General features: G+C 44.4%; 1 protein-coding gene across 1 annotated transcript in view; it reads right to left on the bottom strand.

The window, feature by feature from the left end:
• The window catches only part of LOC126236273 (26S proteasome non-ATPase regulatory subunit 10-like), an 87495-nt gene that overhangs the window by 22251 nt on the left and 37622 nt on the right, over positions 1-27622 (bottom strand). The window contains exon 3 of the mRNA XM_049945432.1: positions 17857-18003. Coding sequence (XP_049801389.1) covers positions 17857-18003 — 147 coding nt within the window. The remainder of the gene's footprint in view (positions 1-17856; positions 18004-27622) is intronic.

The raw sequence follows: 27622 nt of genomic DNA, 5'->3' as shown, positions 1-27622 counted from the left end.
GAGGAGGCACAGGGATGGTGGACTGGACCTGAAGAAGGTCCTCACGCGCGGGGTCCGTTTTGGAACGCCGGACCTCGGAAGCTGGGGTCCGGAACGTTTCCCCGATGGACGCCTGAGAAGAGGATAGCTTCTCAGGCGGGGGGAGGGGGGGGGGTGGCCCCTGGGGCAGAAGGGGCGGGGGCCGCGGGGGAGGAGGATTTGGAAGGGAGGGATTTGGGAGGCGGAGGCATAGACCCCGGATGGGGGGAGGAGGTGGAGGGGGGACAGGATAGGGGTGAGGATACCGTGGAAGGAGTGGACACGACTGAGGCAAATGAAGTGGTCAACGTCACGGGATGGAGGCGGTCATACTTCTTCCTGGCCTCAGAATAAGAGAGACGATCCAAAGTTTTGAGTTCTTGAATCTTCTTCTCCTTCTGATACGCGGGGCAGTCTAAGGATCTGGGCGAGTGGATGTCAGGACAATTAACGCACCGAGGTGGTGGGGTGCATGAATGTTCCTCACGAAGAGGACGTCCACAATCGCCACAAAGGGGCTCAGCCTCACACCATGACGACATGTGCCCAAAGCGCAAACACCGAAAACAGCGCATAGGAGGCGGGACGTAAGGTCGCACGTCGCACCGGTAGCACATCACCTTTACCTTCTCCGGGAGAACGTCCCCCTCGAAGGCGAGGATAAAGGCCCCAGTGTCGATGCGACGGTCTTTGGGGCCGCGCTGGACTCGCCGGACGAAATGCACGCCTCGGCGCTCCAGGTTGGCCCTGAGCTCCTCATTGGATTGCAGCAGGAGGTCCCGATGTAAAAATAACCCCCTGCGTCCTATTCAGTGCCAGATGTGGGACAATGGACACTGGGATGTCCCCTAGTCGGTCGCACGCCTGGAGCGCCGCTGACTGTGTGGCGGAGGTGGTCTTTATAAGAACGGACCCCGAACGCATTTTACTGAGAGCCTCGATTTCCCCGAAGATGTCCTCGATATGCTGAACAAAGAACAAGGGCTTGGAGGTGGCGAACGTCCCCCCATCGGTTCGGGAACAGACCAAATAGCGGGGGAAGTACTTCGCCCCAAGCCGGCGGGCCTGTCCTTCCTCCCAGGGAGTGGCCAAGGGGGAAAGGGCAGGAGAATCAGAACCAGAGACAGTACCTTTCTTTTTAAAAGACTCGGCCACAGAGCGACCCGATACATGTTGACATTTCATCTGCGAAACGTCCGCCCCGATACCACCCACTCCGACCAGGGACTCTCCCCACGGGCGCCACCCAGCCTCAGCAAGGGCCACCTGGCAGGATAACCGTTGCCGGGAGTCCTGATGCCCCAAGAAGACGGGCATCTACTCCTTGGCTGACGTGGGGAGGGTGCAGCTCACGTATCGGCAGTACGATCCCTGTGTTGTCAGGGGGCTACAACCTAGAGGGTACATGACGACCCCACCACAACGGGCTGGCTACCGTGCTGGATTTCGGGTGCCATGGAAAGTCCATCATGATCGTAGGTGCAGATGGGGACGCACTATGGGCGTAACTTGTACAACCCATCAGGCGTTTAGGCCCAATTTGAGGAATAGTGGGTATGGTTACAACGCCGTTACAATGCTGAGTGCCAAGGTCTTAGTGCACTGAGGACCAGTGGTACACCACGTAAGGCGTCCTTCCCCAAAAGGCTCGTACTTCTGTAGAATTTTGAAAAATGGAGGTCAAACCCCAAGGGGGACCATCACATGGAAGGCCGAAACGGTTGAAACTCCGTTTAGTCGCCTCTTACGACAGGCAGGAACACCTCGGGCCTATTCTTACCCCGGACCCGCAGGGGGATCTCTGCCTCGGCCAGTAAGCACAGTGCCACCTCACAAAGGGTTATGGGCATTAAAATCTCCCAAAAGTAGGAAAGGTTTAGGTAGGTGATCAATCAGTGCAATTAATACACTCACGAATACTGCACCATCTGGAGGAAGATACACATTGCAGACAGTTATTTCCTGCGTCGTCCTTATTCTGACAGCCACAGCTTCAAGAGGGGTTTGAAGAGGCACAGTTTCACTACAGACTGAGTTAAGGGTATAAACGCAAACTCCACCTGACACTCAATTATAGTCGCTACGGTTCCTGTAATATCCCTTATAGCCATGGAGGGCAGGGATCCGCATTGCTGGGAACCAGGTTTCCTGGAGTGCAATGCAGAAAGCACATGTAAAGCTTAACAGTTGTAGCTCAGCCAGGAGGCAGAAACAACCGTCGCAATTCCACTGGAGGATGATGACATCATGAAACTGGGAAGGCATGCAACATTCAATGAGGCAGTTTATGCCTCAGTGTCAACTTCTGCCACCGACTTGTTGCCTGAGCAGTCTATGTCCACCTCATCCACAGATGCAGAGCTTGTAGGTAGCCGTGGTGTGAGTGCCACCGCAATTCCCTTGGCTGGACTATGGGGATCTTCTCTTTGGATTTCTCTCACTGCTCCTTGGGTTTCCCTGGCTGGGAGGACTTCACTGGTTCAGTCTCTGGGACTGAGAATGAGCTGCTTTTGGGCTCTTCAGCCAGTGGCAGGGGTCATCTTTCCCACTAGCAGAAACCTGGGAAGGGAGTGACCCAAGGGATCCCTTCCTAGCGAGAGGAGCCGAAGAAGACTGATAACCCTGATGGTTGGCAGGGTGTTGCTCTCGAAGTAGGTGGTGCAAGAGCAACAGGGAGGGAAGTGCCCGCCACCATCAAGGGGGCTGGCGTAGGCTTCTGGCTATAAGAGGTGACTGGAGTTGGCGGAGTTGAGGGGGTTAGAACTGTTATAGCGGCAGCATAAGACGATCTCATACATAAAGGATGTAGGCATCCAAATTTTCTCTTAGCCTCGGTGTAGGTCAGTCGGTCTAGGGTTTTGTACTCCATGATTTTCCTTTCTTTCTGGAGAATCTTGCAGGCAGGCGAGCAAGGCGAATAGTGCTCTCCGCAGTTGACACAGATGGGAGGTGGGACACATGGAGTATAGGGATGTGACGGGCATCCGCAAGCTCGACATATGATGCTGGAAGTACAGCGGGAAGACATATGACCGAACTTCCAGCATTTAAAGCACCACATTGGGGGAGAGATTATAGGGCTTTACAACACAGCGGTGGACCATCACCTTGACCTTCTTGGGTAATGTATCACCCTCGAAGGCCAAGATGAAGGTATTAGTGGCAACCTGATTATCCCTCGGACCCTGGTGGACATGCCGAACGAAATGTACAGTTCGCCACTCTAAACTGGCGCACAGCTCATCATCAGACTGCAAAAGGAGGTCACTGTGAAGTATGGCACCCTGGACCATATTTAACCTCTCATGGGGCGTGATGGTTACAGAAACATCCCCCAGCTTGTCAGAAGCGAGTAACACCTGTGACTGGGCAGAGGATGCTCTTTTGATCAAGACTGACCCAGATCTCATTTTGGACAAGCCCTCCAACTCCCCAAACTTGTCCTCTACATGCTCAATAAAAAGCTGAGGCTTCATCGTCATGAAAGAGTCCCCATCAGCTCTAGAACATACAAGGTAACGGGGCGAATAAGAGCCGCTGCCATCCTTAGCCTGACATTCCTCCCATGATGCGGCCAGGGAGGGGAACGATTTGGGGTCATACTTCTGTGCGTTGAATTGAGCCCGTGAACGCTTAGAGACTGCTGGTGTTTGACCACCAGCAAGAGATGATGTACTACGCCTCATCGTTTGTCATCCGCCCTGATGCCACCCCCTCTGACTAGGGGACCTCCCCACAGGAGCCACCCAGCCACAGCAAAGGTCACTGGCAGGATGGCCATTGCCGGATCCTGATGCCCCAGGCTGACGGGCATCTACTCCTCGGCATATGTGGGGAGGTAACAGTGCAGGCATCAGCAGAGCGATCCCTGTGTGGTCAGGGGGCTACAACCAACAGGGTACATGGCAGCCCCCATCACAATGGACTGGCTACCGTGCTGGATATCAGGTGCAACCAAGCAAACAAGTCCATTATCATCATCAATGTAGAAAACGATACTGCACAGTTGATGGAAAAATATGCACCCAGGAGGGTGATCTCACCCAACAGCTGGAAAATGAGTAGAAGTGCAGATCCACGTCGATGAAGGATGCGAGAGGTCTCAGCGCATGATGGACACTGTGCTCCATGTAGGGCACCCTTCCCCATTTGGCTCACTCTTCGGGAAAATTTTGAAAAATGGAGGTCAAACCCTACAGGGGACCATCACAAAGGCCAAAATGTGAGAGACTCCTTTTAGTCACCTCTTACGACAGGCAGGAATACCTTGGGCCTATTCGAACCCCTGGGCCCGCAGGGGGGGATGGTAAGTGGCAGTTAACCAGTCTAAGCACGAACACTGAGTATGGGACCAGTCCTGTTAAATGCCTGTGGCCAGCCTGATTCCCTCATGATGTAGAGTGTCAATGATCTTCAGCTACTAAGGCCTCACTGACCTCTACACTGTTCACCCATAGTCCAGCCGTGGTTGAATGAAAGCCCTATAAAACTGGAGCAGATGTGATCTGTCCACTTCCCAAAATCTGTGGCTAAGATACTTCAAAATGTTCAGTGCCTTCTGGGCTCTTGCCTTCAGGTCCTTCAAGTGTCGTAACCACAAGAGTTTGGAATCAAACATAAGGCTCAAAAACTACAGTCTTTAAAAGGGAGAATGGTGTTCCATATACATGATTCAGGTGAATTAAAAACACAATGAGAAACAATTAAAATGAACACACACACACACACACACACACACACACACCACACACACACTTCTGCAGAAAACATAACACCAGTCTCAGCCCATTCCTCCAGCCTCTTCACTGTAAGTTGCAATTGACGAGTTGCTGATGCAGCACAGAAACAGAAAAGAGCAAAATTATCCACAAGTAAGGAGCATTGTATGGGACTTATTAATACAGATGTGACACTGTTTACGGCTATGGCAAAAAGGGCAACACTCAAAACACTGCCCTGAGGAACATCATTCTCCTGCTCAAAACTATTCGACAGCATGTCACCAACTTGGTACTGGGGGAAAAAGAGAGAGAGAGAGAGAGAGAGAGAGAGAGAGAGAGAGAGAGAGAGAGAGAAAGGCTTTGATAAGAAGGATCAGGTAAAGACTGGTAGATGGCTATGGAAGCCCCATTGATGAAGCTGCCCTACTTGTCTCTTACACCTTACTTATATCACAAAATATACCTACATATGCTGTTCATGTAGGAAAGCCTACTGAATAGCTGCCTCTAGCAAGGTCAGGTTGTCAACAGTGCATCAAAATCTCTTGAATCCACACAGAGAGTGACTTAGGAACTGCCTGGTCTCCTACATCTAGACTGGATGACAGTTAACCATTCACTCCCAGATCTTTCCTACACAGCTCGTTAAGGCAAGCTCGATCACTACTGGGGCATGTTTGGTCCTTTCCCGGTTTGAGAAGAGATATCAAACTTGCCTCCCTTCACAAACTGAGAAAGTTTCCTGTCTGCCATATTGAATTACAACATTGTAAATGGACTTCCTTTGATGCTGCTTTCAAGTTCCACAGCAAACTATCAGATTTGGTCGTAACCGCGCACAGTATCTTGGCTGCAGACAGTGCTGAGTCCAGCTACCACAAGGAGAATGGGCAGTTGTAGAACTCCAAATTGTTAGACCTTGTAATCTCCCCACTGGAAAATTACCCTCTATCACGCAATAATTAATAATGGTCAATCAAATCATCCACATTTATTTACGTTTGAAAAGTATCTGATCAGATTTCCTAGTAATATATGCGCCGACAGCTCGTCGACGCCAAGGTATTTTTCTAGTACGTTTATTCCTTGGAACAACAGAGGTACGAAAATGTATGCTCCATGGTTATTATAGAGAGAGAGAGGAACAGCTTCGGAAGTATTCGTTTGAAGATTATCGGAGTGCTAAAAGAGTTTTATTTATTCTTCTTCGCGCTAAAGCGGGATAGGAAAGAGGATAGTTTGTGCCGTTAGCGCGATAGTAAAGAGAAAGATAAACTTGTACAAGTAAATTGCAAGAGACTTGGAACCAACACCAAACGGAACATGTATGGAAATGAATCAATATAATTTTGCCTCTGAAATAAGGTTTGTGACCATTTTATTCTAGAGTGAATGACGAATGAGTTCTCTGTCTGAATCATTGATGATTGTCTGGGCCCTGTAATTAATTGGGAAGTTTCAGCTGTGACGAAGAGAGCCTGCAATCTCTGAGTTTAGAAATCGTCCAAAAAGGCTTCGTCCACATCTGAAATTTTAGATCTGTCGTAAACTGAACGAATGGTTCAAACGATCGATTTTCCCAACTGAATGCAGCGCTTAATAATAATAACCAATGCAAAGATCTTTTCTAGCAAGCCAGCCGCTGAATATTAAGACGAAGGGCTCCACCAGAGATTCTACTAGGCTGATTTCAAGTAACTAATATAGTTTAATCTGTATACAGATAAAGAACATTTCTGTGTGAGAGTGAAAGAGCGATAAAGGCGACAGATACACTTCTGTACAGACAAAACATTACACCGAGTTAGCGGCAAGCTGCATTCACCACATATAGACTTTCATCATTTACGAAAGTAATCAGAATTACATTATAATGGCCAATCCGTGACAGGACACGTTTTTGGACGTTGTTAAAATAATTTTGTTCTCTGTTTCATGTGAACTACGACGAGACAACTTAACTTGGAAAAGAGAAGAGATACTCGCAGGCGAATTAGTTGGATCTTCAAAGAAAAGCAGCACGCTGGGCGCAGAAAAAAGGCCAGATCTATAATTTTGTATTAAAGCTTGCTAGTATTGAGGAAGTAGATGTAGATTTGAACATTTACGAATTGTGTTCATGCTACATGTAGATTGGTTGAACTGCCCTAGTTGCATTTACCTGAATAAGTACTATAAGAAAGTAGCCACAGAAGTATTATTGTGTGAAAGGAGATATATATACATATTGACTGTAGAATATTTATATGGTTTTAACTAGGGCAATGTTTAAGATGAGTCAAGCAGAGCAGAGCAACACGCAACAGCCTTCAGCTGTGAGCACGGATGATAGTGATGTAGTAAGAAGTGTGGTAGAACCGATCGCTACAGATAGCGTAATAGAACGCCCTGTAGACACGGCTGGAGATGTAACAGCAGGTATGCAACATGGATTAGATCCATTAGTAATTATCATGAGACAGATGCAGATGATAACCGAGAGCATGAATAATATGAAAATCGATAGTAACGCGAAATTAGCCTCAGTTACTGAAGGGCAAAACCATTTGAATACAAAATTAGCCTCAGTTACTGAAGGGCAGGAAAATTTGAAAACCGACATTAACGCGAAATTAGCCTCAGTTACTGAAGGGCAAAACCATTTGAATACAAAATTAGCCTCAGTTACTGAAGGGCAGGAAAATTTGAAAACCGACATTAACGCGAAGTTCGCCTCAGTTAATGAGGGGCAGGAAAATCTGAAAGCTGAGATTAAGCAGCAGTTACACGACAGTTTTTCCGAATTAGAGCAGCGGATAGAGGCGAAGACAAAGGAACTTAAAGATCAGGCCGAAGAGACGGAACGAAAATTAACTGCACAAATAGAATTGGTTAAGGCTCAATGTGAGGAATCCACTCACCGCGTACGTGTAGAAATGAAGGAGTATGTGGCTATTAAGATAGACACCGTACGGGAACAGGTGGAAATGGTTCCGCAATTAGTACAGAAGCAAGATGCCATGTCATGTGCAATTGCGCAACTTCCTGAATTGGCACGTACGCAGACGAACTTAAAGGAAAGTGTGGAACATCTGACAGAACGTCAGGACGTTATAGACCACCAAATTAATGTATTAACGGGTAAACTATCTGAAATCACATTAGAAAACAAAAGGCTAATGTGTGAAAACGTTGAGCAAAATGTTAAAGCAGCATTCCAGAGTCTATGTGGCAAACAGGAAGAGAATTTGTTTGCGAAAGGACTTGAGGAAGTGCGACAGCAGTTAGGTGCAGATTTTGAGCAATGGAAACAAACGATAACAGAGTCGATACGCGTTTCACAACAAGGCTCAGAACAAGTGAATACCGGCCAGCAGCAGAAGTTGCCAACGACTATAGAGCCAGTTACTGCACATTCGCACACGATACCGACTTGTGTGAATAACTCGAATATTAAATTGCCACGAGCTAGTTGTTCGCGCGAAGTTTTATCGGACGGAGATTACGAAAGCCTGTGCCATGCCGAAGAAAAAATGATAAAGCATCGGCAATTTCAGATTTTTAACACTGACAAAAGGGGGGTCCATCCGATTGTTTTTATCAGGAGTTTTAGAGGAGTGCTACCCAGAAATTGGTCGGAGGGGCAGAAGATCAGTTTCGTCACTGGGTATATACAAGGTTCGGGGGCGATCTGGGCCTCGGACATGACGTCTGTTTGCTCGACCTATGACGATTTTGAGAAAGCGTTTTTAGCAAAATTCTGGTCAGAAGGGGTACAGGAACGCCTAAGGCAGGAGGTGCTCTACCCAGAGCCTTTCTCTTTTTCGAAAGGAAGCCTTAGGAAGTATTTTGAGAAATATATAAATAAAACTAGATATTGGGACAGACCTATGCCTTTGCCAGATATAATAAACATACGTAAGGCAAGACTACCAACTAGTATACGGAATCAATTAATTTACGGCAATGATAAAGACTTGGAGTCGTTCCTCACGACGTTAGATCATATAGACATTATAGAAGAGAACAACCCGAAAGCCCGCAACAATAGATTCCAATATAGGGAGATAGAACCTCCGCCAAATGGTAGGCAAGGGAACGCACAGAGATCGATAAATAGTGGAGAAACCCCTCAAAATATCAACAATAATACCGGCAATAGTCTTGCGAGGGGCTATCCAAGGAACAACAGGAATGGGAAACGATACAATCCCGTATGGGGGAACGAAAGGAATTTCAGACCCCAAGCATGGAACAATAACGGTAATAGAAAGTGGAACCAACCGGGGGGAATAAACTCAAATAACCAACATCAGTGGGGACGGACATCTACGAATCAACCGGTGATTACCGAAGTGACGGATGATGTCAACCACCAGGCGAATCAAAATCCAACAAACTAGTAAGGACCCACTCGTGCCCCGGAGGAGCGGTCAACAATAGGTTGAGGGGCAACAGGATATGTGGACCAATGCTAACGTACGATGGACGATTACTGGCAGATGAATTGACCGAGGACTTAGAACCCAAAGATGAGGATAAGGAACAGGTGGCAGTAGCCGAAGTGCAAGTCATTTTGGAGACTGTACCTATAACGGCGGTTTTAGACACAGCTGCAACCACGAATGTTATTTCGGAGGCTCTATTCAACAAGATCAGAAATATAAGACGAGTACCAATTTTTCCAGTTCAAAATTGTAGAATAATAGGCGCCGTTGGGGCCAGATCGGCTAATGTAAAAGTGCAGTCACTACTTAGTGTAGAAGTAGGAAATGTAGCAATATTAAGCACATTCCTTGTTGTGAAAAATTTGGTGGTAGACTGCATTATCGGAGTCGACAGCCTACGTCAATACGGATGCAGAATAGATTTTAAAACAGGAAAATTTTGGTTAAATGTAAATAAACAAGAAATTGAGTTGGACTTGTTGAAAAAGGTAAGCCTTACCAGAAAATATAATAGTGGGATCAGCGTGCAAGTAATCAGGACTGCGCAGAATTCTAAACAGCACGTAAATAATGAGGTCCAAGTCAAAGGGGATTTCGGTCAATTAGTGTATGAGAAATTAAATGAATCCGACTGCATTATTGAAGATCAGAAGCAGCAGCTCAAAGAATTATTATTAGCGTATGAAAACGTGTTTGACGAGACGCCAGGAGTTATTAAGGGATACATATGCCATCTCTACGTTAAGCCGCACGAAACATATAGTAGAACTTTCTATCCTGTTCCCTGGAGGGTAAAGGCTCAAGAACAAAAAGAAATAGATCGCATGTTGAAATGGGGTTTGATCGAACCCTCCACAAGCCCATACTTCTCCCCATTGTTGGTCGTGACATAGCATACCCGGGATCGAACAAAATAAAAGGATTATTTTCTCATAACGACTTAAAAAAGTATAATGAAGATTAGAAGATAGTGAGTAATGGTGTTCCGAGTGACAGAAATGAACGCTCGTAAAAAACATAACCATAAACTGTGTGTGTGTAGTGATAGAAACCTTTAAATTGAAAGAGTTAATCAGTAACATAGAGTATAGAAATAGTGACTAACTATTATTATCGAGTGTTGTAAAGAAGATAGTGGAGATAGGCTTCACCTGTGTTGGGGTGAATATAAGACTTTAGCATTGCTAATGTCATCAAGAATGATTAAGGATCTGACTGAACTTCAAGAAAATGAAATGTTTCACGCAAATGACGCTGAATAATCTAAAGAGGTTCCGAGTGAATATTCATATATAATCTCATGTGAACGCTTAGCTGTGTAAACGTGTGAAGGAATGTGTTGTGGTAGTGAATTGTGAGTGACGGTTAACGCCGCAAAGATAATTTCCCGCACAAAACAGTTGACGTCGGCGCGAGAACTAAAATCGATATAGACGATACAGAGATGCTTTGTAAGAGACTCGCACCACACGTGAGGATAAACTGATTCATGTTGCACTTTAAAAGGAATAGGTGTTATAATTAGAAGTTAAGAGTTTTTAATTTATTAATGAATGATTAAATAAAGTAAATATTCATAGATTCAGTAGTAATTTAATGGTTCGGGTTCGTTTGAGAATTTTTTGTGAAAGATCCATTTCCATATATGAGCATGGATGAACACCGTATGAATCAGAGAGTAAATGAAAGAGGTGAATCCGCATTTCTCAATGCTAATAACTTTTACATTTCAGCGCTCAAACGTAAAAATATATGTATTTAAAATAAAAGGTTTTGAGTATAGCTAAATTATACGACTTATCAAGGAAATATGGATGATGTCTTGGTATAAAATGAACTACACTTTCCATTATTCGATGATTTGAATCCAAAATCTATAGTAAGTTACATGAATCCTTTAAATTACGAAGAACAAATCAATGATAGAAAATCTGTGAAAACTTTTGGACTTATAAACACAAGTGGGGAGGCAAAGTAAAAAAGAGTATTCAAACGAAAAAATCGGATGATGCTTTTGGCAACATCATTAAGTAATCGTTGAATTCCGTGAAGTATGTCGTAACAAAAAGGATCCATGAAGCCATAAGGATTTTGCTTTCAAAAAGGAGAATCTTGGACGGTGCAACCTAATCAGTTCTCTTACAGGAAGAGTTTCCATTTTGGTCATTGCTAATTCTTTTGGAATGAATGTTGCATGTGAATTCGAGTATCCCTGTTCCTTCTACTCTTCCCATTGTGGGCCGCGTAGAAGATCAACTACAGATTGGGCCGCGTAGAAGACCGACTACAAATGTGGACGTCGGGGACATGCAAGACCCGGGGGAGTTTAGCACCACAAGATATTGTACTAGAAGCAAGATTGTAAAACGCGAATTCACGTTATTTATTGTAAAACGTTTTTTTTTGCTAGAGGCACAAGCCACTCTTCTCCAAATTGTGATACAAATTGATCACTGTCTTTCCTTTAGAGATGAATTTCAAAATTATTTTTGTTCTTCTATAGGCTTTCCTATCTTCTATGTACCGTAGGCTGGGGGGTCTAAGCTTAAGAGGTTTTCCAAGGTTTCCCTGCTTAAGAAAGTTCCCGAATGGGTAGACCCTGACATCAGTTCATAAAAGATCATCTTCCTTGGTTGTGCACAGCAAACATAACACCTAGATGCACGTAAAAGCAATACAGCCGCGGTACCTGTCTCTTCATTTCTTCTGTCTTCAACCTTTCTTTCCTTCATCTGTCTCAAACATAATATTCCTTTTCAGTCGGAGGACTGACAATCATCACTTCCGGGTTATCCACGCTAATAGATAGCTCGCGAAGTGTGTTCGGTAAATCAAAATTGAGCTCACAAACTTCGCTCGCTGCGAGGGGCATTGTAATCTCCCCACTGGAAAATTACCCTCTATCACGCAATAATTAATAATGGTCAATCAAATCATCCACATTTATTTACGTTTGAAAAGTATCTGATCAGATTTCCTAGTAATATATGCGCCGACAGCTCGTCGACGCCAAGGTATTTTTCTAGTACGTTTATTCCTTGGAACAACAGAGGTACGAAAATGTATGCTCCATGGTTATTATAGAGAGAGAGAGGAACAGCTTCGGAAGTATTCGTTTGAAGATTATCGGAGTGCTAAAAGAGTTTTATTTATTCTTCTTCGCGCTAAAGCGGGATAGGAAAGAGGATAGTTTGTGCCGTTAGCGCGATAGTAAAGAGAAAGATAAACTTGTACAAGTAAATTGCAAGAGACTTGGAACCAACACCAAACGGAACATGTATGGAAATGAATCAATATAATTTTGCCTCTGAAATAAGGTTTGTGACCATTTTATTCTAGAGTGAATGACGAATGAGTTCTCTGTCTGAATCATTGATGATTGTCTGGGCCCTGTAATTAATTGGGAAGTTTCAGCTGTGACGAAGAGAGCCTGCAATGAGTTTAGAAATCGTCCAAAAAGGCTTCGTCCACATCTGAAATTTTAGATCTGTCGTAAACTGAACGAATGGTTCAAACGATCGATTTTCCCAACTGAATGCAGCGCTTAATAATAATAACCAATGCAAAGATCTTTTCTAGCAAGCCAGCCGCTGAATATTAAGACGAAGGGCTCCACCAGAGATTCTACTAGGCTGATTTCAAGTAACTAATATAGTTTAATCTGTATACAAATAAAGAACATTTCTGTGTGAGAGTGAAAGAGCGATAAAGGCGACAGATACACTTATGTACAGACAAAACATTACACCGAGTTAGCGGCAAGCTGCATTCACCACATATAGACTTTCATCATTTACGAAAGTAATCAGAATTACATTATAACCTGAAGCCCCATTCACCGCTTTCCATGGTGGCACTGCAACAACAGAATGCCGGATTCTGGCTGGCAGTGGCAATAGCCAGCGCAAAATGCTCTGCCATTCCCTGCACGGTATCTCCATGTGTTGTTTGAAGACACCCATGATTCAATAATGCTGCTATAAGCAACTAACTACCTTTACTGGAAATCCTCCTTGATAGCTTCCCATATTGTAGTGGAACATGTGGAATGGTTGACAGAGTCCAGGAACACTTGCTATGCCTTTTCTTGCTCTCCTTTATGATATGTCGAGCCTTTTTCCTCGCCAATCGAAAAGCTGCAAGGTTTTCTGCCATTGAGCACTTCTTAAATAGAGCTGCATGCCTGACCCAAATGACTGAATGACGTTCATCATTTCACCAAGGGACAGGTGGCCTCCTAATGTAAGGACTTTGGGATGGAGAAGTTAGTGGTATGGTGGATTACAAGTGTGACATGGATCGCAAACTCCTGGATGCTGTCACGGCATTCAAACACAGCAAGCTGGCTGAACAGCACCGTGGCTACATCCTTTCAGAAAGAGCTCCATCCAGTAGGTGAGTGCAGAGCGGGAAGTGGTCACTGGAATGAAGATCGCCAGTGACTTCCCATTGAACAGAGTTTGCAAGGGCTGTAGAGCAGAAAGAGAAGTCGATGGCTAAGAATGACCCAGTAGCAGCACAGAAATGAATGGGAATGCCTTTGCTCAGGATGTACAGCTCATCATGAGGCTCACCAGACCCCAATCCCGAGGTTGAACAGGGGCCAGCCCCACAATACATGATGGCCATTTAAATCTCCCAGTAGGAGATATGGTCAGGGAAATTTGTTCTATAAGATCTGTTAGAGCCTCAGAATCAATCGCATCATTAGAGGGGGTGGGGGGTGGGGGGGGGGGGGGAATGCTGCGAGCAAACATTGATCCTCTGACACACGAACTTCAACTACAACTGCTTGCAGGTCAGTAGTCGGGGGAGAGCAGAGGAGTACTGCACACTGTTGGCAAATGCCCCCAGTCAGGGCATACTTGACAGAGCATATAGCTCCATAGTACAGAAGCATCAGACACTAATATACTTCTCATGCAAACAGAAGCACGGGAGGCATTCCTGTGCTACAAGTTTCAGTTCTTGAACCAATTAACGTTCCACTGTAGGATGGGAGCCATCTATAGCGGGGATAGCATTTTTTTCCTGACTCAGTCCGACATTAAGGCCTGTCAACACTGAAAAAGATCAAGAGAGATGTCAGAGGGGACGGTGTCGACATTGTCGGACTGTGTACTTCCTATCTCCATCAGTGGGCGATTTTTCGCTTTCAACTTTGATTTTTCAGTCTAAGGAGGCTTCAGAGCCACAACCGCTGACGTGGTAGTTGCAGCACTGGACAGTGAACCACACTGAATCTTCTGAAGAACAGTGAGTTCGCAACATTGGCAACCAGGAGCTTTTCTGAAGTTCTGAGAGGAGGGACAGGCTTCAAAACAACTGTAACAGCAGAAGTGCACTGATAAAACGCAAGTTCTAGTGCTGACACTACCAACCTCTGTTTGCGTAGCAGCACTGGTTTCTTGGACTGGATGCTTCAGAACAGAAGGGAAGTAGGCAGTGAAAATGAGTGGTTATATGGCCTCGAATATCTTTGTGGCTTCACCATACAGAATGTGCTTTGTTGTTTTAATTTCCTGTATTTTCCTTTATTCACAGAAGACACTGCAATCCCTATTCCAGACAGGGTGATCCTCAGAGCAATTTACACACTTCAAAGGAGATGAACAACTGACTCAGTCATGGGTGGCTTTACCGCATTTGCTAGTAGTGACTTCGGCCTTACAACCAAGTGTAATGTGTCCAAAGTGCTGGCATTTAAAATAGCACATTGGGTTGGGGAAATAAGGCCACCTGCCTCGACATGCTCTGGAAGTTTGGTGCTGTTAAATGTAAGTATAAAGCCCCTATTACACGATGCACATAGACTGTACACGTATGCACCAACGCCCCAAGCATGCATATCTGTAACCAACTATCCAAGTGAGATGATACGCCTGGCACACATGCATGATAGACAGTGATAACGGGCGAAACACAAACAGAACTGACTGATATCTTGTAAAGTTGTTCGTTCTACCGCGCGAAACACAAGGGGGACCGTGTAACATAGTGGAACATCAGTCATTCAAATTATTTATGTGACTCAAGGTTCCTATTTAATGAGAAATTGTTTTTATCGTTATTTAGTCAGTAATTGTTATTGTCTTACATATGTTGCTAATGTTACAAATTACAGACTCAACAGTTAGTTTTGTATTGCAACACTCGGTTACACAGGTACATGTATTTATACAGCATTTTGCACATGGAGGACCCACTTCTTTTTGGATTATTTCCTTGGCAGTGACAGTAAATCTTCAGATTAGGGCAGAATGATGACAAAAACAAAAAGCCAGACAATGTTGAGTTCGATCCTGGCTGAAAAGAAAGGACAAAGGCAGGGGATTATATTCACTGCTTATGAAAAAACTGAGGCTCAAAGATCCACATGAATTTTGGAGCTTTGTGAGGGTGGACATGGCTTGTTTCGAGAAGCTGCTGTCTATGAGAGAAGATGGAATTAGCAAGTGACACAGACATGAGGGAGGCTGTCTCACATTCTCAAAAGTAAGAATTAAATCATATGTTTATACTTTTGTGATCATACTAGCCTATATCATGAATAAAATACTGGTAAATGCCCTATTACGTTGCAGGTTGGTTGTAATATTAAGTTTCCTGGCTACTGGGGAATCTCTTAAAAGTATGGCTTCTAGTAACAGAATAGCACAGCCCACCATTTCAGAAGTTGTGGATATATGCAATGCAATCTGCAACACTTTTAAGGCCCAATACTTAAAGGTGCACTTGTGTTATTTTCCCAAGTTTGGAATATATATATGTGCCACTCAGAGTTTTGCAGTCCTCATCTGTCACATATGGTCAAACTGCAAGGATTTCCTCCACTATCACTGGCAGTTTCTCTTTTCTGACATGCTGGAATAAAGCAAGAGACGCAATCAAATCAAACATGAACTTTTGTAAACTAACGCATTATGATACAAATTGAAAAACCATATAATGTTATATGCATAATCAGAAAGAAATGATTGCCAATGTACCTTCTTATTGTGATACAGCAGGTTATTCATACACCTTTCCTCGTTGTATGCCTGAATTAAGACGCTTAACGCCTCTTTGTTCTATTTCATTTCTAGCATACAAAGCAATAAATAGAAAAAAAAGATGCTTTCACTAACAGCTGGTATAGAAGAGCCTACTGCAAAATGAATTTTTTCTGCATTTATGAAACCTACTTACTGAAAAAAATGCGGAAAATCCCCAACACGAAAATCTGAAATTAGCCACTAGCCGCCTAACAATATGCAAACAACAAGCAGAAAGCACTGTGGTACTACTCCTACACATGCACGAGTTATCGGTACCTACTGCGCATGTGCGGATTGACGGCAGTTTAGAACTGCTCTCTATTTTGGCGCACAGATAATGCATCCGCTGATTTTCGTAGTTCCACCAGTTCTACCGCTAGATGGCTGTCGCACTAGATCAGTACCATTCAAGGTAGACTGTCGTGTAATACCCGCTTAAGAGTCTGATTTGATAACATTGCCATACACTCTTCATGATGTTTTGCACGTCGACAATGCCTTCTTTGGTTCAGTAAGTTTTCAGTTCCTCTTTGGGACTACCGACCAGATCTCTAAAAGTCCCAATAACTTTGCTGTAGTTCAAGGTGTTATGCAGTTTAGTTTCAATTGCAAACTCCCCAAGGCACCGAGCTTACTGGAGGTTCTTTACTTGTTCGGAAGTAGATGTTTCTACCAACATGGCTTCCAGCAATATCCTACAAACTTTTTTGGGTGTAGAATGGCGAAACTGCATCAAAGTTGCCCTTTTTCCATTTAACTATTAGAAACACATTCTGACAACCAGCATGCATTCTATTACTGTTAACTGAGTCAAGAGGAATGGCTACCCAAGCTCTTGTTAGACAGTGTGTTGGTACCTACCAGTGTGGTCCATCCATTCTGCAAGGAGAAGGGAGAGAGAGTTTGAAGGGTTGAATCTGTCTCACGAATAGCAGGGGAACAAGGTTTCACCCAGACAGAGCCTCACGAGCCTAGGTAAGCCTTATAAAAGATTTTTACAATCCTCAAGATCCAAGCATTCAAGCCAAGATCCACATTCCCTGTGACACACAATGTTCCAGTGCAACACCACATGGAGCTCACTGAAGCATGCACAGAGCATACAGTGATAGAGGGTTGGTGGCACTCATCAGTCCCCAGCTCAGGAAGCCTAGGGTTGCCAAGCCAGTACTCAGCAAACAAATGCTGAGCAGCTGAGGGTGAACTGAAATGTTAATGACAAGCAGATCACAAAAGAAGAGAATAGAAGCTTTTAAAATGTGGTGTTATAAAACAGAATTTATGGCAGAACTCCAATAAAAGAATGTATCATTTGATATGACCTCCCGAGGCATCATCAAAGAACTGTTATTTTGGCAATGGAGGAAGTTTGTGGGGCAAAAACAGTAGAGGGAGACCAACACTTCATTACAGTAAATTGGTTCAAATGGATGCAAGTTTTAGAGATGGTTAGTCCTGTGTAGGGCAAATTAGCAAGGTAAACTGCCTCAAGCTACTCTTTAGACTGAAGACCGCAACAAAATATATCAGCTTTGTTGCCAAGCTTATCTGTCTCCAGCACCAGACTTCACACAATTATTTCACCATAGTATTAACAATTATGAATAATTAAATGTAAAAGTACAGAAGAAGATGTGAGAATTCTTTCCTTACGTCTTTCCAATTCTTAGAGCAGGCATATTGCAGGGACGAGTGCCCACCATCACTTGTGGCATTTACATCAGCACCATTTGCTATTAATGTTCTAACAATTGTTTCTTTTCCAGCAGATGCTGCTAGTATCAAAGGCGTCATTCCAGTCTAAAACAAAACAAAAAGATATTCTAATGCCTTAAACTGACAAAAAACATTTAGCATAAACTACAAACAAGGAATAAAATATAATTATTGGTGATTAATTATGGCTACAAACAATTTAAATTTGTGACAAATACAGTCAAAACTGCCCATGCACACACCAAAATTTCAACTACATCTTTTTTTTTAAATAGTAGTATTAGTAGTAGTAATAATAATAATTTTTTTACATGATGTGTGCACTAAAATGCTGTTATTTTTCTGTCTGTTTCATGTCCCACTGATGAGATCCTGGCCAGTCATTCATCAATGTTCCAAAGATGCAGCAAATCAACAGTGTGGGCCACTGATCACAAGAATGGCGAGAGTCCACAATGGCGAGAACATTGGGTCGTCACTTAACATCTCTCTGGGTATTATTGTAAAACTGGTGTTTAAAATGAATTTATGAAAATGAATCAGTTCGAGCTTGTATGACAATTGTAAGTGATGCCAATAAACAAAATGAATGTCATTTAAATGTATATAACTATGTCTATTGAGTAGCGTAGTAAATGTACCAACGAACTATACAGAAGTTACTGAAATTTGAGACTTCAAGTTAACATTTAAGACTTAATGACTGATGCGCTCTTGGAAAGATAGGTCTTCTATTTTAACCTTTTGCTGGGCAATGAACACTGCTCTCAAATTATCTGTGAGCCAGAAAATTTCCAAATATCCGCAGCATAATCCGTAGTGGAAGTGTTATCGATTTCAGAAGAAGCATCAGAATGTAGGTTTTGGAAAATTACAAAAAGGAAAAACGTAACTTCTTTTAAAGTGATTAACTTTGAGCAATACAGCGAAACAGTTTAAATTTACTGTAAATTTAGTGTAAATTTGAGCCTGGTTGTCATTCACAATCACAGAACAAAATGGCAACAAAAACTCTACTTCAGGTATATAATCTGAGAAGCTTACTTATTAACAGTTTTGGATTAGAGGTGTCTGACAGGAAAGGGCACATAGGAATTTTATAGAGTAACAAATCTCACATTTTCACCACAGATATGAACAGACACTTAAGAAGAAAACAGTTTAAAGTGTACCATTTCAATGTTACACAGCAGAGTTGTTTAAGAGCAACTGTGGCCAATCAAATTTTATCAGTGCAATGTGTCACTGTTTGAGTGGAATGGAAAAGCAATTCTTTCGTTGAAATCCATTTTCCATTAAGAAATTAACAATGAAGAAATTTCCTTATGCGGTATGGTCTCGCCAATTAACACGGTCACTGATATTAACTAAACAGGCCTTTGTACTCTTTCTTCAGCTGTATTAAAATTGTTCAATGTCTTGTCTTATCCAGAATACACTGGCTAGACTCTGTGAGTTATTGAAGACAGAGAGGCATACAGTTATCCTTGTTATATCAAGCAAGAGGGTATACAACTGATTGAGGATGGCTTTGCAGCTAGTATCAGGACGGGACATCTCACCCTGGCAATTCATTGATGTTAGTTGTAGCCAATCTGGTGATGGTATATAGCTGCAAACGAAAACTGTTTAATCTCATATGAATTCATTACATTTGTTTTTGATGAAATGTGACTGTATGGTCATGAACGTAAATAGAATAAAACTAAATAGGCTGACAGACTGACCTGCTGTGTAGTCCGAGGCCTAGGATAGGTTGGAATGCTTGTGAACTGGTGATGCCAGTAAATCTCAAAATGAAAATATGATTGCAGTAACAGATTGATTTGTAGTGTAGTGGTCACCATTACGTAACCTACTTGTACGTATTATTTTCGATTTTTCTGAATGTTGCAGTGATGTAATTAAATATTAACATAATAGAACAAAATATCAGCTAACTTTATTTGCAAACAATAGTAAATTACGAACAAGCATTCTGATTTGCTACCAACAACCGACACACTATTCCTCGCATTCAGTTCTCTTCATTCATCACATGAGTTGTTACCAACATCAACACACAACACAATGGCTGCCAACGCTGTTAACTTCAATTGTACTGGCAGCTCACTATTTTTGGTGCTGGAAACACAATGTGGAAATTTGCTGTAGCCCTTACCATGAATACCTGTATGTCTTAGTTAACAGCAGAATGACCTTTCATTGTTGGCCATAAATGTGAAAAATTAGACATGTTTATTTTCTGTGTAGAATAATCTGAATAATCAAACTCAGATTCAACGTGTGTATGTTGCACAATTACACCAGATACTATGTCCTCTGAAAACTATGATGCAACTAAGCAATTGTATACTTTGATTCTATCAATGTACTGCATCCACATCTCACATGTGTTAAAATGTAACATACCATTAAAGTAAACACATCCAATATTACAAGAAAAAATAAAATCTACACTGTGTGTCCATTCCTTTGATTACCATCAGCTGCAACTGTAAAATCACAGTTGCGAGGTGAAAGACACTACTTAATTGAAATAGTTGGGTGGTTGCTCTGAAAACTCTGAAGAAAAGTCTCGACTGATTGGTTTCTCTGGAACTTGTGTTTATAACATTTTGTTTATTATTATTATTATTATTATTACTACTACTACCACTTTCATTCATCATTACACAGACAGTTTTTGCAAATATATGAAGCCCAACTTGAAAAGTTAAAAGAAATGAAACTGTGATAACTATAAATTAATAAGAACCTATTAGCTACAAAAAGATAACATAATTATTGCTGTTTTACAATCCAAGACAAAAAATGAAATTGTTATCACCAGTACTAGTGAGAACCACTGTTCGTGACACCACTTTACTGTGCCAGCTCTTGCACCATAACATATATCAGAGTATTTACTGTTTCTGATTCACATGGTGCAAATGCATTTGAAATTGAGGCCATATGGACATAATCCTAGGCACCCATGTACGAGAAATACAGGCCACACTGAGTATACAGAGTCATCCAATGTTTTCAGAAAAACTGAAAAAAATGCTGATTGTGCAAGGAATACAACAAGGAATAACACTGGAAATGTATCACAGCTGAAAATTAAGTAGTACACTCGATCAGTTACGGTGTCAGAAAAAAAGGGCAAGTAAACTTACAAGAAGCTTGATAAATTCCATACCATCATCCAGAACAGGAGACGTACCATAGACTGCCATCTCATCAGCAAACTTTCTAAATATGACATATTGGTGTGTGTACACCACAAGCATCTAATGCTAGCTGCTTCGCCTTCCAATGAGAAAAATACACCTTGAGGGACAGAGTACTATTCTGAAGAAGCTTAACAATCTTCATCTTGCCTGAGTTTCCAGCCACACATCCTTATGCTGAAAAGTGACTCGATGACATTGTTACTGTATGTAAGGGGATGACACCATATGAATCATATACGCTTTCTTGACAACTGGTAATAGCTCCACACATTGTCCTCACACAAACCTTCAACTGAAGACAGTTGACTGTGTAGCCAGTGCAGATTTGCCCTGTGTCCCCAATTAACATGTGAGTGAATCTTACTGAGCAAGTTAACTCGCAGTTCCTTAGTATTATGATTAATTGCTTCCTTGTGGATTTTCAGCTGTATTGTCTCACTGTGGTGTAGGAGTAGCATCTGACTAGTCATTAAAATGTCCTGGTTCCCAGCTTCTAACCCAGCCATTGGTTAAATTTTGAACAAAAATCGTTAGCAATGGTGGGCAAAGTATAGTAAGTATAAGGATTGTCAAGGAGAAAGGAGTAGTGGATGGAGGTTTGAGGTATCCTCTTGCCCATGAGATAGGAAACTGCCTGGGAAAGTTGAAAAAACCACCAATCATCAACCAGCATAAGGATTCAGAATGCAAAGAAAACTACTGCATTAAAGAAAATCAAGAGAGGCACATCACAAACAGCACAGTCCAATCAAGGGGAAGGCATAACATGCAAACAAAGAGGAAAATGCCATCAGGGCACCAGGAAGAGGAAACAACAGGAGGGTGGTGGATGCAGAAAGGGAGAGCAGGGATGCACCAGAAACACTAAGTGCGGTGGGGTACGAGCCCCACCACCAACCCATCCCGACACCCACACCGTACCATCATCGTGATACAACAGAGACACCACCAGGGGAAGAACACAAGAAACGGGGAAACAAAACAGCATGACACACTAGACAAAATTTAGAGAAAGGGGGGGGGGGGGGGGGGGGGAACCTGGCCAGCAATAAGGAAAGGTCAAGGCCTCCATAACCAACACCTATGCAAACTGCAGGCTCAAATCCCAGAGGAAAAATCAAGGACTTCTAGCTGAGAGGACAAACCACTTTTGCGAAGAAAACCAAGAACAGATATAACCATGCAAGGGTCACCTGCTAACATCTGAGACAAGGAAGGGCATATTTCGCACAAAGAGCCTACAGATGGGGGCAGTCCCGTAAAATATGGATCACCGCGAGGGGAGCTCCTCAACTACTGTGAAGATGGCAGAGGAGGGTAGATTCCCGCCAAGAGAGGCAGAGGAAAGAATGCCTTATGACGGGAGTCTCCTCAATGGTGCAAAGTTTATTAGACATACAGGTGGCATCCCAAGAGTCAGCCCATGACTGAGCACAAAGGGATTTGATTTAAAGCCATAAATCTGCCCTGGAAGAGTCATGAAGAATGGGAGGTAGATGGCCACCCTCTCACCCAGATGATTAGCAAGTTCATTACCCGGGATACCTACGTGGCAAGGAACCCAAAGGAAATCAACCGAACAAGCAGCACCACCAAAATCAGTGAGAAGGTCGTGGTTTTTTGTTGTTGTTTTGGTTTTAGGGCGCAAAACTGCTATGGTCATTAGCGCCCGGTCCGTGACTTAGGAAACAGTAAAAACCGAAAATGGAAACCAGCAGCAATGGGAACGAAACTCAAAAAATTGGAGAAACTCAAAGCAGAAGGAAGGCTTAAAAATCCACTACAGAAAGGGGTTGGTGGTCCCAAAAAAAAAGCTTCAAATGACTGACGTCATTTCACCGGCACTAATAAACTCGAGAACGCGATCGGCTGAGCGCGTGTCATCTGCTAAAATAGACGATATATCAGGCGACAGCTGTAGACGGGTGCGTAACGGAGTAAAATAGGGGCACTCAATTAAAAGGTGTCTTACAGTCCACAGCTGAGAGTAGTGGGGACAGAGTGGGGGAGGATCGCCACTTAAAAGATGTCGATGGCTAAAAAGACAGTGCCCTATCCGAAGTCTAGTTAAAATTACCTCCTCCCGCCGACGCGTTTGGGAGGAAGAGGTCCAAGCACAGGGAAGAGCTTTCACGTCCCGCAATTTATTATGGGGAAGTGTCGACCAATGTGCGTACCATAAAAGAACAACACGACGACATAAAACGCTCCGTAGATCGGCGAAGGGAATCGATCGAATAGCTGGCCGAAGAAGAGAGACTGCAGCCTTGGCCGCTATATCGGCCGCCTCATTTCCACAGATACCAACGTGTCCTGGGAGCCAGAGGAACGCCACCGAGACGCCCCCCGGGTGGAACAAGCGCAGACAGTCCTGAATCCGGTGGACCAGAGGGTGGACAGGGTAGAGAGCTTAGAGACTGAGTAGAGAGCTGAGAGAATCTGAACAGATAACATACTGTATCCGCTGATGGTGGAGGATGTATTGGACAGCCTGGAGAACAGTGTAAAGCTCCGCAGTATACACCGAACACTGGTCGGGAAGCCGAAATCGATTTGGGGTGTCGCCAACAATATAGGCACTCCCTACACCTAACGATGTTTTCGAGCCATCAGTGTAAATAAATGTGGCTTCCTTCATTTGTGCACATAGAGCTGCAAATGCCCGACGATAAACAAGTGAAGGGGTACCATCCTTGGGAAATTGACAAAGGTCACGGAGCAGGGAGATCCGGGGACGGAGCCAAGGCAGTGCTGTACCTCAAGTTGTCAAGAAGGTTTTAGGAAAGCGGAAGGAAAGAGAATGGAGCAGTTGACGGAAGCGGACTCCCGGTGGTAGTAGGGAGGAAGGGCGGCCTGCATACCCTACATCCAAGGAGGCATCGAAAAAAATGTCATGGGCTGGATTAGCAGGCATGGAAGACAGATGGCTAGCATAACGACTCAGAAGGACTGCTTGCCGATTGGACAGTGGAGGTTCAGCAGTCTCACCGTAATCCACGGTGGTGGATAGAGTCGAGACGCCGAAGAATAGACGGCCGAGCAGAGGAGTAGACTACACTTCCATAGTCCAATTTCGAGCGCACTAAGGCGTGATAGAGGCGGAGAAGGACCACTCGGTCCGCTCCCCAGGAGGTACCATTCAGGACACGGAGAGTGTTAAGGGATCGCAGACAGCGAGCCGAAGGATAGGAAACGTGGGAGGACCAGCGCAGTTTTCTATCAAACATAAGACCCGAGAATTTAGCCACGTCTGAAAAAGGAAGGTTGACAGGTCCTAGATGTAAGGAGGGTGGAAGAAACGCCTTACGTCGCCAAAAATTAACACAAACGGTCTTACTGGAAGAAAAACGGAAGCCGGTTTCGATGCTCCAAGAGTGGAGGCGATCGAGACATCCTTGACGTCGTCGTTCAAGAAGGCTGGTCCGTTGAGAGCTGTAGTAGATCGCAAAATCGTCCACAAAGAGGGAGCCCGAGACATCAAGAAGGAGACAATCCATAATTGGATTTATGGCAATGGCAAACAGTACAACACTTAGCACGGAGCCCTGGGGTACCCCGTTTTCTTGGGAGAAAGTACGGGAGATAGTAGTGTTCACCCGCACTCTAAATATGCGCTCCGCCACAAATTCGCAAAGAAACAGGGGCAGCCGACCTCGAAAGCCCCAAGAGAACAGTGTGCGGAGGATGCCTGTCCTCCAACAGGTATCGTATGCTCTCTCCATATCAAAAAATATTGCTACTGTTTGGCGTTTCCGGGGAAAATTGTTCATGATATAAGTGGAGAGAGCAACAAGATGGTCAACTGCAGAACGATGCTTTCGGAAACCGCATTGGGCAGGTGTTAAGAGACTGTGGGACTCCAGCCACCAAGCTAAACGGCAATTCACCATACGCTCCAAAACCTTACATAGACTACTCGTGAGAGAAATGGGGCGATAGCTAGAGGGGAGATGTTTGTCCTTTCCAGGTTTCGGAACAGGAACGACGATAGCTTCCCGCCATCGTCTGGGAAAAGTACTGTCGGTCCAAATTCGATTATAAAGGCGAAGGAGGTAACGCAGACTATGGGTTGATAAATGCAGCAACATTTGGATGTGGATACCATCCGGTCATGGGGCGGAGAAGCGAGAAGAAGAGAGTGCATATTGGAGTTCCCGCATGGAGAAAACAGTATTATAGCTTTCCCGATTTTGAGAGGAGAAAGCAAGAGGTTGCACTTCCGCTGCAAGTTTCTTCGGGAGAAACGCTGGTGGGTAATTTGAAGAGCTCGAAATCTCAGCAAAGTGTTGACCCAATGAGTTAGAAATTGCAACGGGGTCCACTAGCGTATCATGCGCGACAGTGAGCCCAGAGACCGGTGAGAAACTAGGCGCGCCAGATAACCGTCGAATCCGACTCCAAACTTCCGAGGAGGGAGTGAAGTTGTTAAATGAGCTAGTAAAGAATTTCCAGCTTGCCTTCTTGCTATCGCAGATGACGTGACGGCATCGCACCAGGAACTGCTTATAGTGGATACAGTTGGCCAAAGTAGGATGGTGGCGGAAAACGCGAAGAGCATGTCGACGCTCACGTATTGCGTCACGGCATGCCTCGTTCCACCAAGGAACTGGGGGGCGCTGGGGCAATGCGGAGGTGCGTGGTATTGAATGTTCCGCAGCTGTAAGAATAACGTCTGTAATATGTGTGACCTCATCGTCGACGCTAGGAAAGTGACGGACATTGAATGTCGCTAGAGACGAAAAAAGTGTCCAATCGGCTTGGGCAAACTTCCAGCGTCGCGGGCGCACATATGGCAGTTGAGGCTGCAGTCTAAAGACACATGGAAAGTGGTCACGCGAGTGTGTATCATCAAGGGCGAACCATTCGAAGGGCTGAGCTAGCGGAACAGTACCGACCGAAAGGTCCAAATGAGAGAAATTTGCCGTGGAGGCAGACAAAAATGTAAGGACCCCAGTGTTGAGGCAAACTAGATCCGCTTGGTGGAAGACGTCTAGCAATAGTGAGCCACGTGGACAGGGATGTGGAGATCCCCAAAGCGGGTGGTGGGCATTGAAGTCCCCAACCAGCAAATAGGGGGATGGAAGCTGACCAAGAAGATGAAGGAGATCAGCTCATGCCATTGGTGTGGACGATGGAATGTATACAGTACAAAGAGAAAAGTTATATCCAGAAAGGGAAAGACGGACAGTGACAGCTTGGAAGGAAGTGTTCAAGGGGAATGGGTGATAATGGAGAATATCATGGAGAAGAATCACGAGTCCTCCATGTGCTGGAGTGCCTTCAACAGAGGGGAGATCAAATCGGACAGACTGAAAATGGGGGAGAACAAAGCGGTCATGGGGACGCAGCTTTGTTTCCTGAAGACAGAAGATGATCGGCGAGTAGGATTGTAAGAGGATCGACAATTCATCCCGATTGACTCGAATGCCGCAGATATTCCAGTGGATAATGGACATAGGGTGAAAAGAAAATGAAGGACTGTGACCAAGGTTGCCGTCAACTCAGCGACTGCTCAGAGCTTGCGACCGACAGCATGGAATGGAAGTCAGCCGAAGGCAGAAGATCCTGATCCATAGGTTGTTCAGGAGCAGCTCCTGCCACCAGTGATCGGCCGGTTGATCGGCCACCAGCAGTGCGCCTCGGTGACACAGAAGACGGCCTAGGGCAATTATCGCCAGGTGGTGCTGTAGATGAGACACGCGTTGGCGGAGAAGGAGATGAACTGGGTTTCTTACTAGCCTTCTTTGAAACATGATGTTTAGATGAAGGAGGAACCGATGGTTGTGAAGTTGGGGTACGTAAAAAATCTTCACGAGTATGCTCTTTTTTCGAAGTCTTGGTGTCTGACTTTTGGGCTCGAGATTTAGCAGAACCCGATGAAGGGTGAGCCAGAGAGTGGGCAGGCGAAAGTGGGGAGGTTAAACGGGCGATCTTTGCGGTGGCCGATCTGACGACCGTGGCACTAAAGGTACGGTCACAAGTCTGCGTGGCCGTTGTTGGTCGAGGAGAGGCAAGGACAGTGCTGTATTTTCCTGTCTGAGGCACGGTGGGCTGTCAACTGGCGAATAATTTTCGAGCAGCAAAGGTCGACACCTTTTCCTTCACTCTGATTTCCTGAATGAGCTTTTCGTCTTTAAAAATGGGGCAATCTCGAGAGGAAGCAGCGTGGTCACCCATACAGTTGATGCAACGAGGGGATGGAGGTGGACAAGCACCCTCATGGGCATCCTTGCCACACGTAACACATTTGGCCGGATTGGAACAGGACTGGCTGGTGTGATTGAACCGCTGACACCGATAGCAACGCGTAGGGTTTGGGACGTAAGGGCGAACGGAAATTATCTCATAGCCTGCTTTGATTTTCGATGGGAGTTGAACTCTGTTAAATGTCAAGAAGACAGTGCGGGTTGGAATGATGTTTGTGTCAACCCTTTTCATAACCCTATGAACAGCCGTTACGTCCTGGTCAGACAGGTAGTGCTGAA

The sequence above is a fragment of the Schistocerca nitens genome, chromosome 2, assembly GCF_023898315.1.
Source record: "Schistocerca nitens isolate TAMUIC-IGC-003100 chromosome 2, iqSchNite1.1, whole genome shotgun sequence".
NCBI lineage: Eukaryota > Metazoa > Arthropoda > Insecta > Orthoptera > Acrididae > Schistocerca > Schistocerca nitens.
This window is presented reverse-complemented; position numbering and strand designations above follow the sequence as displayed.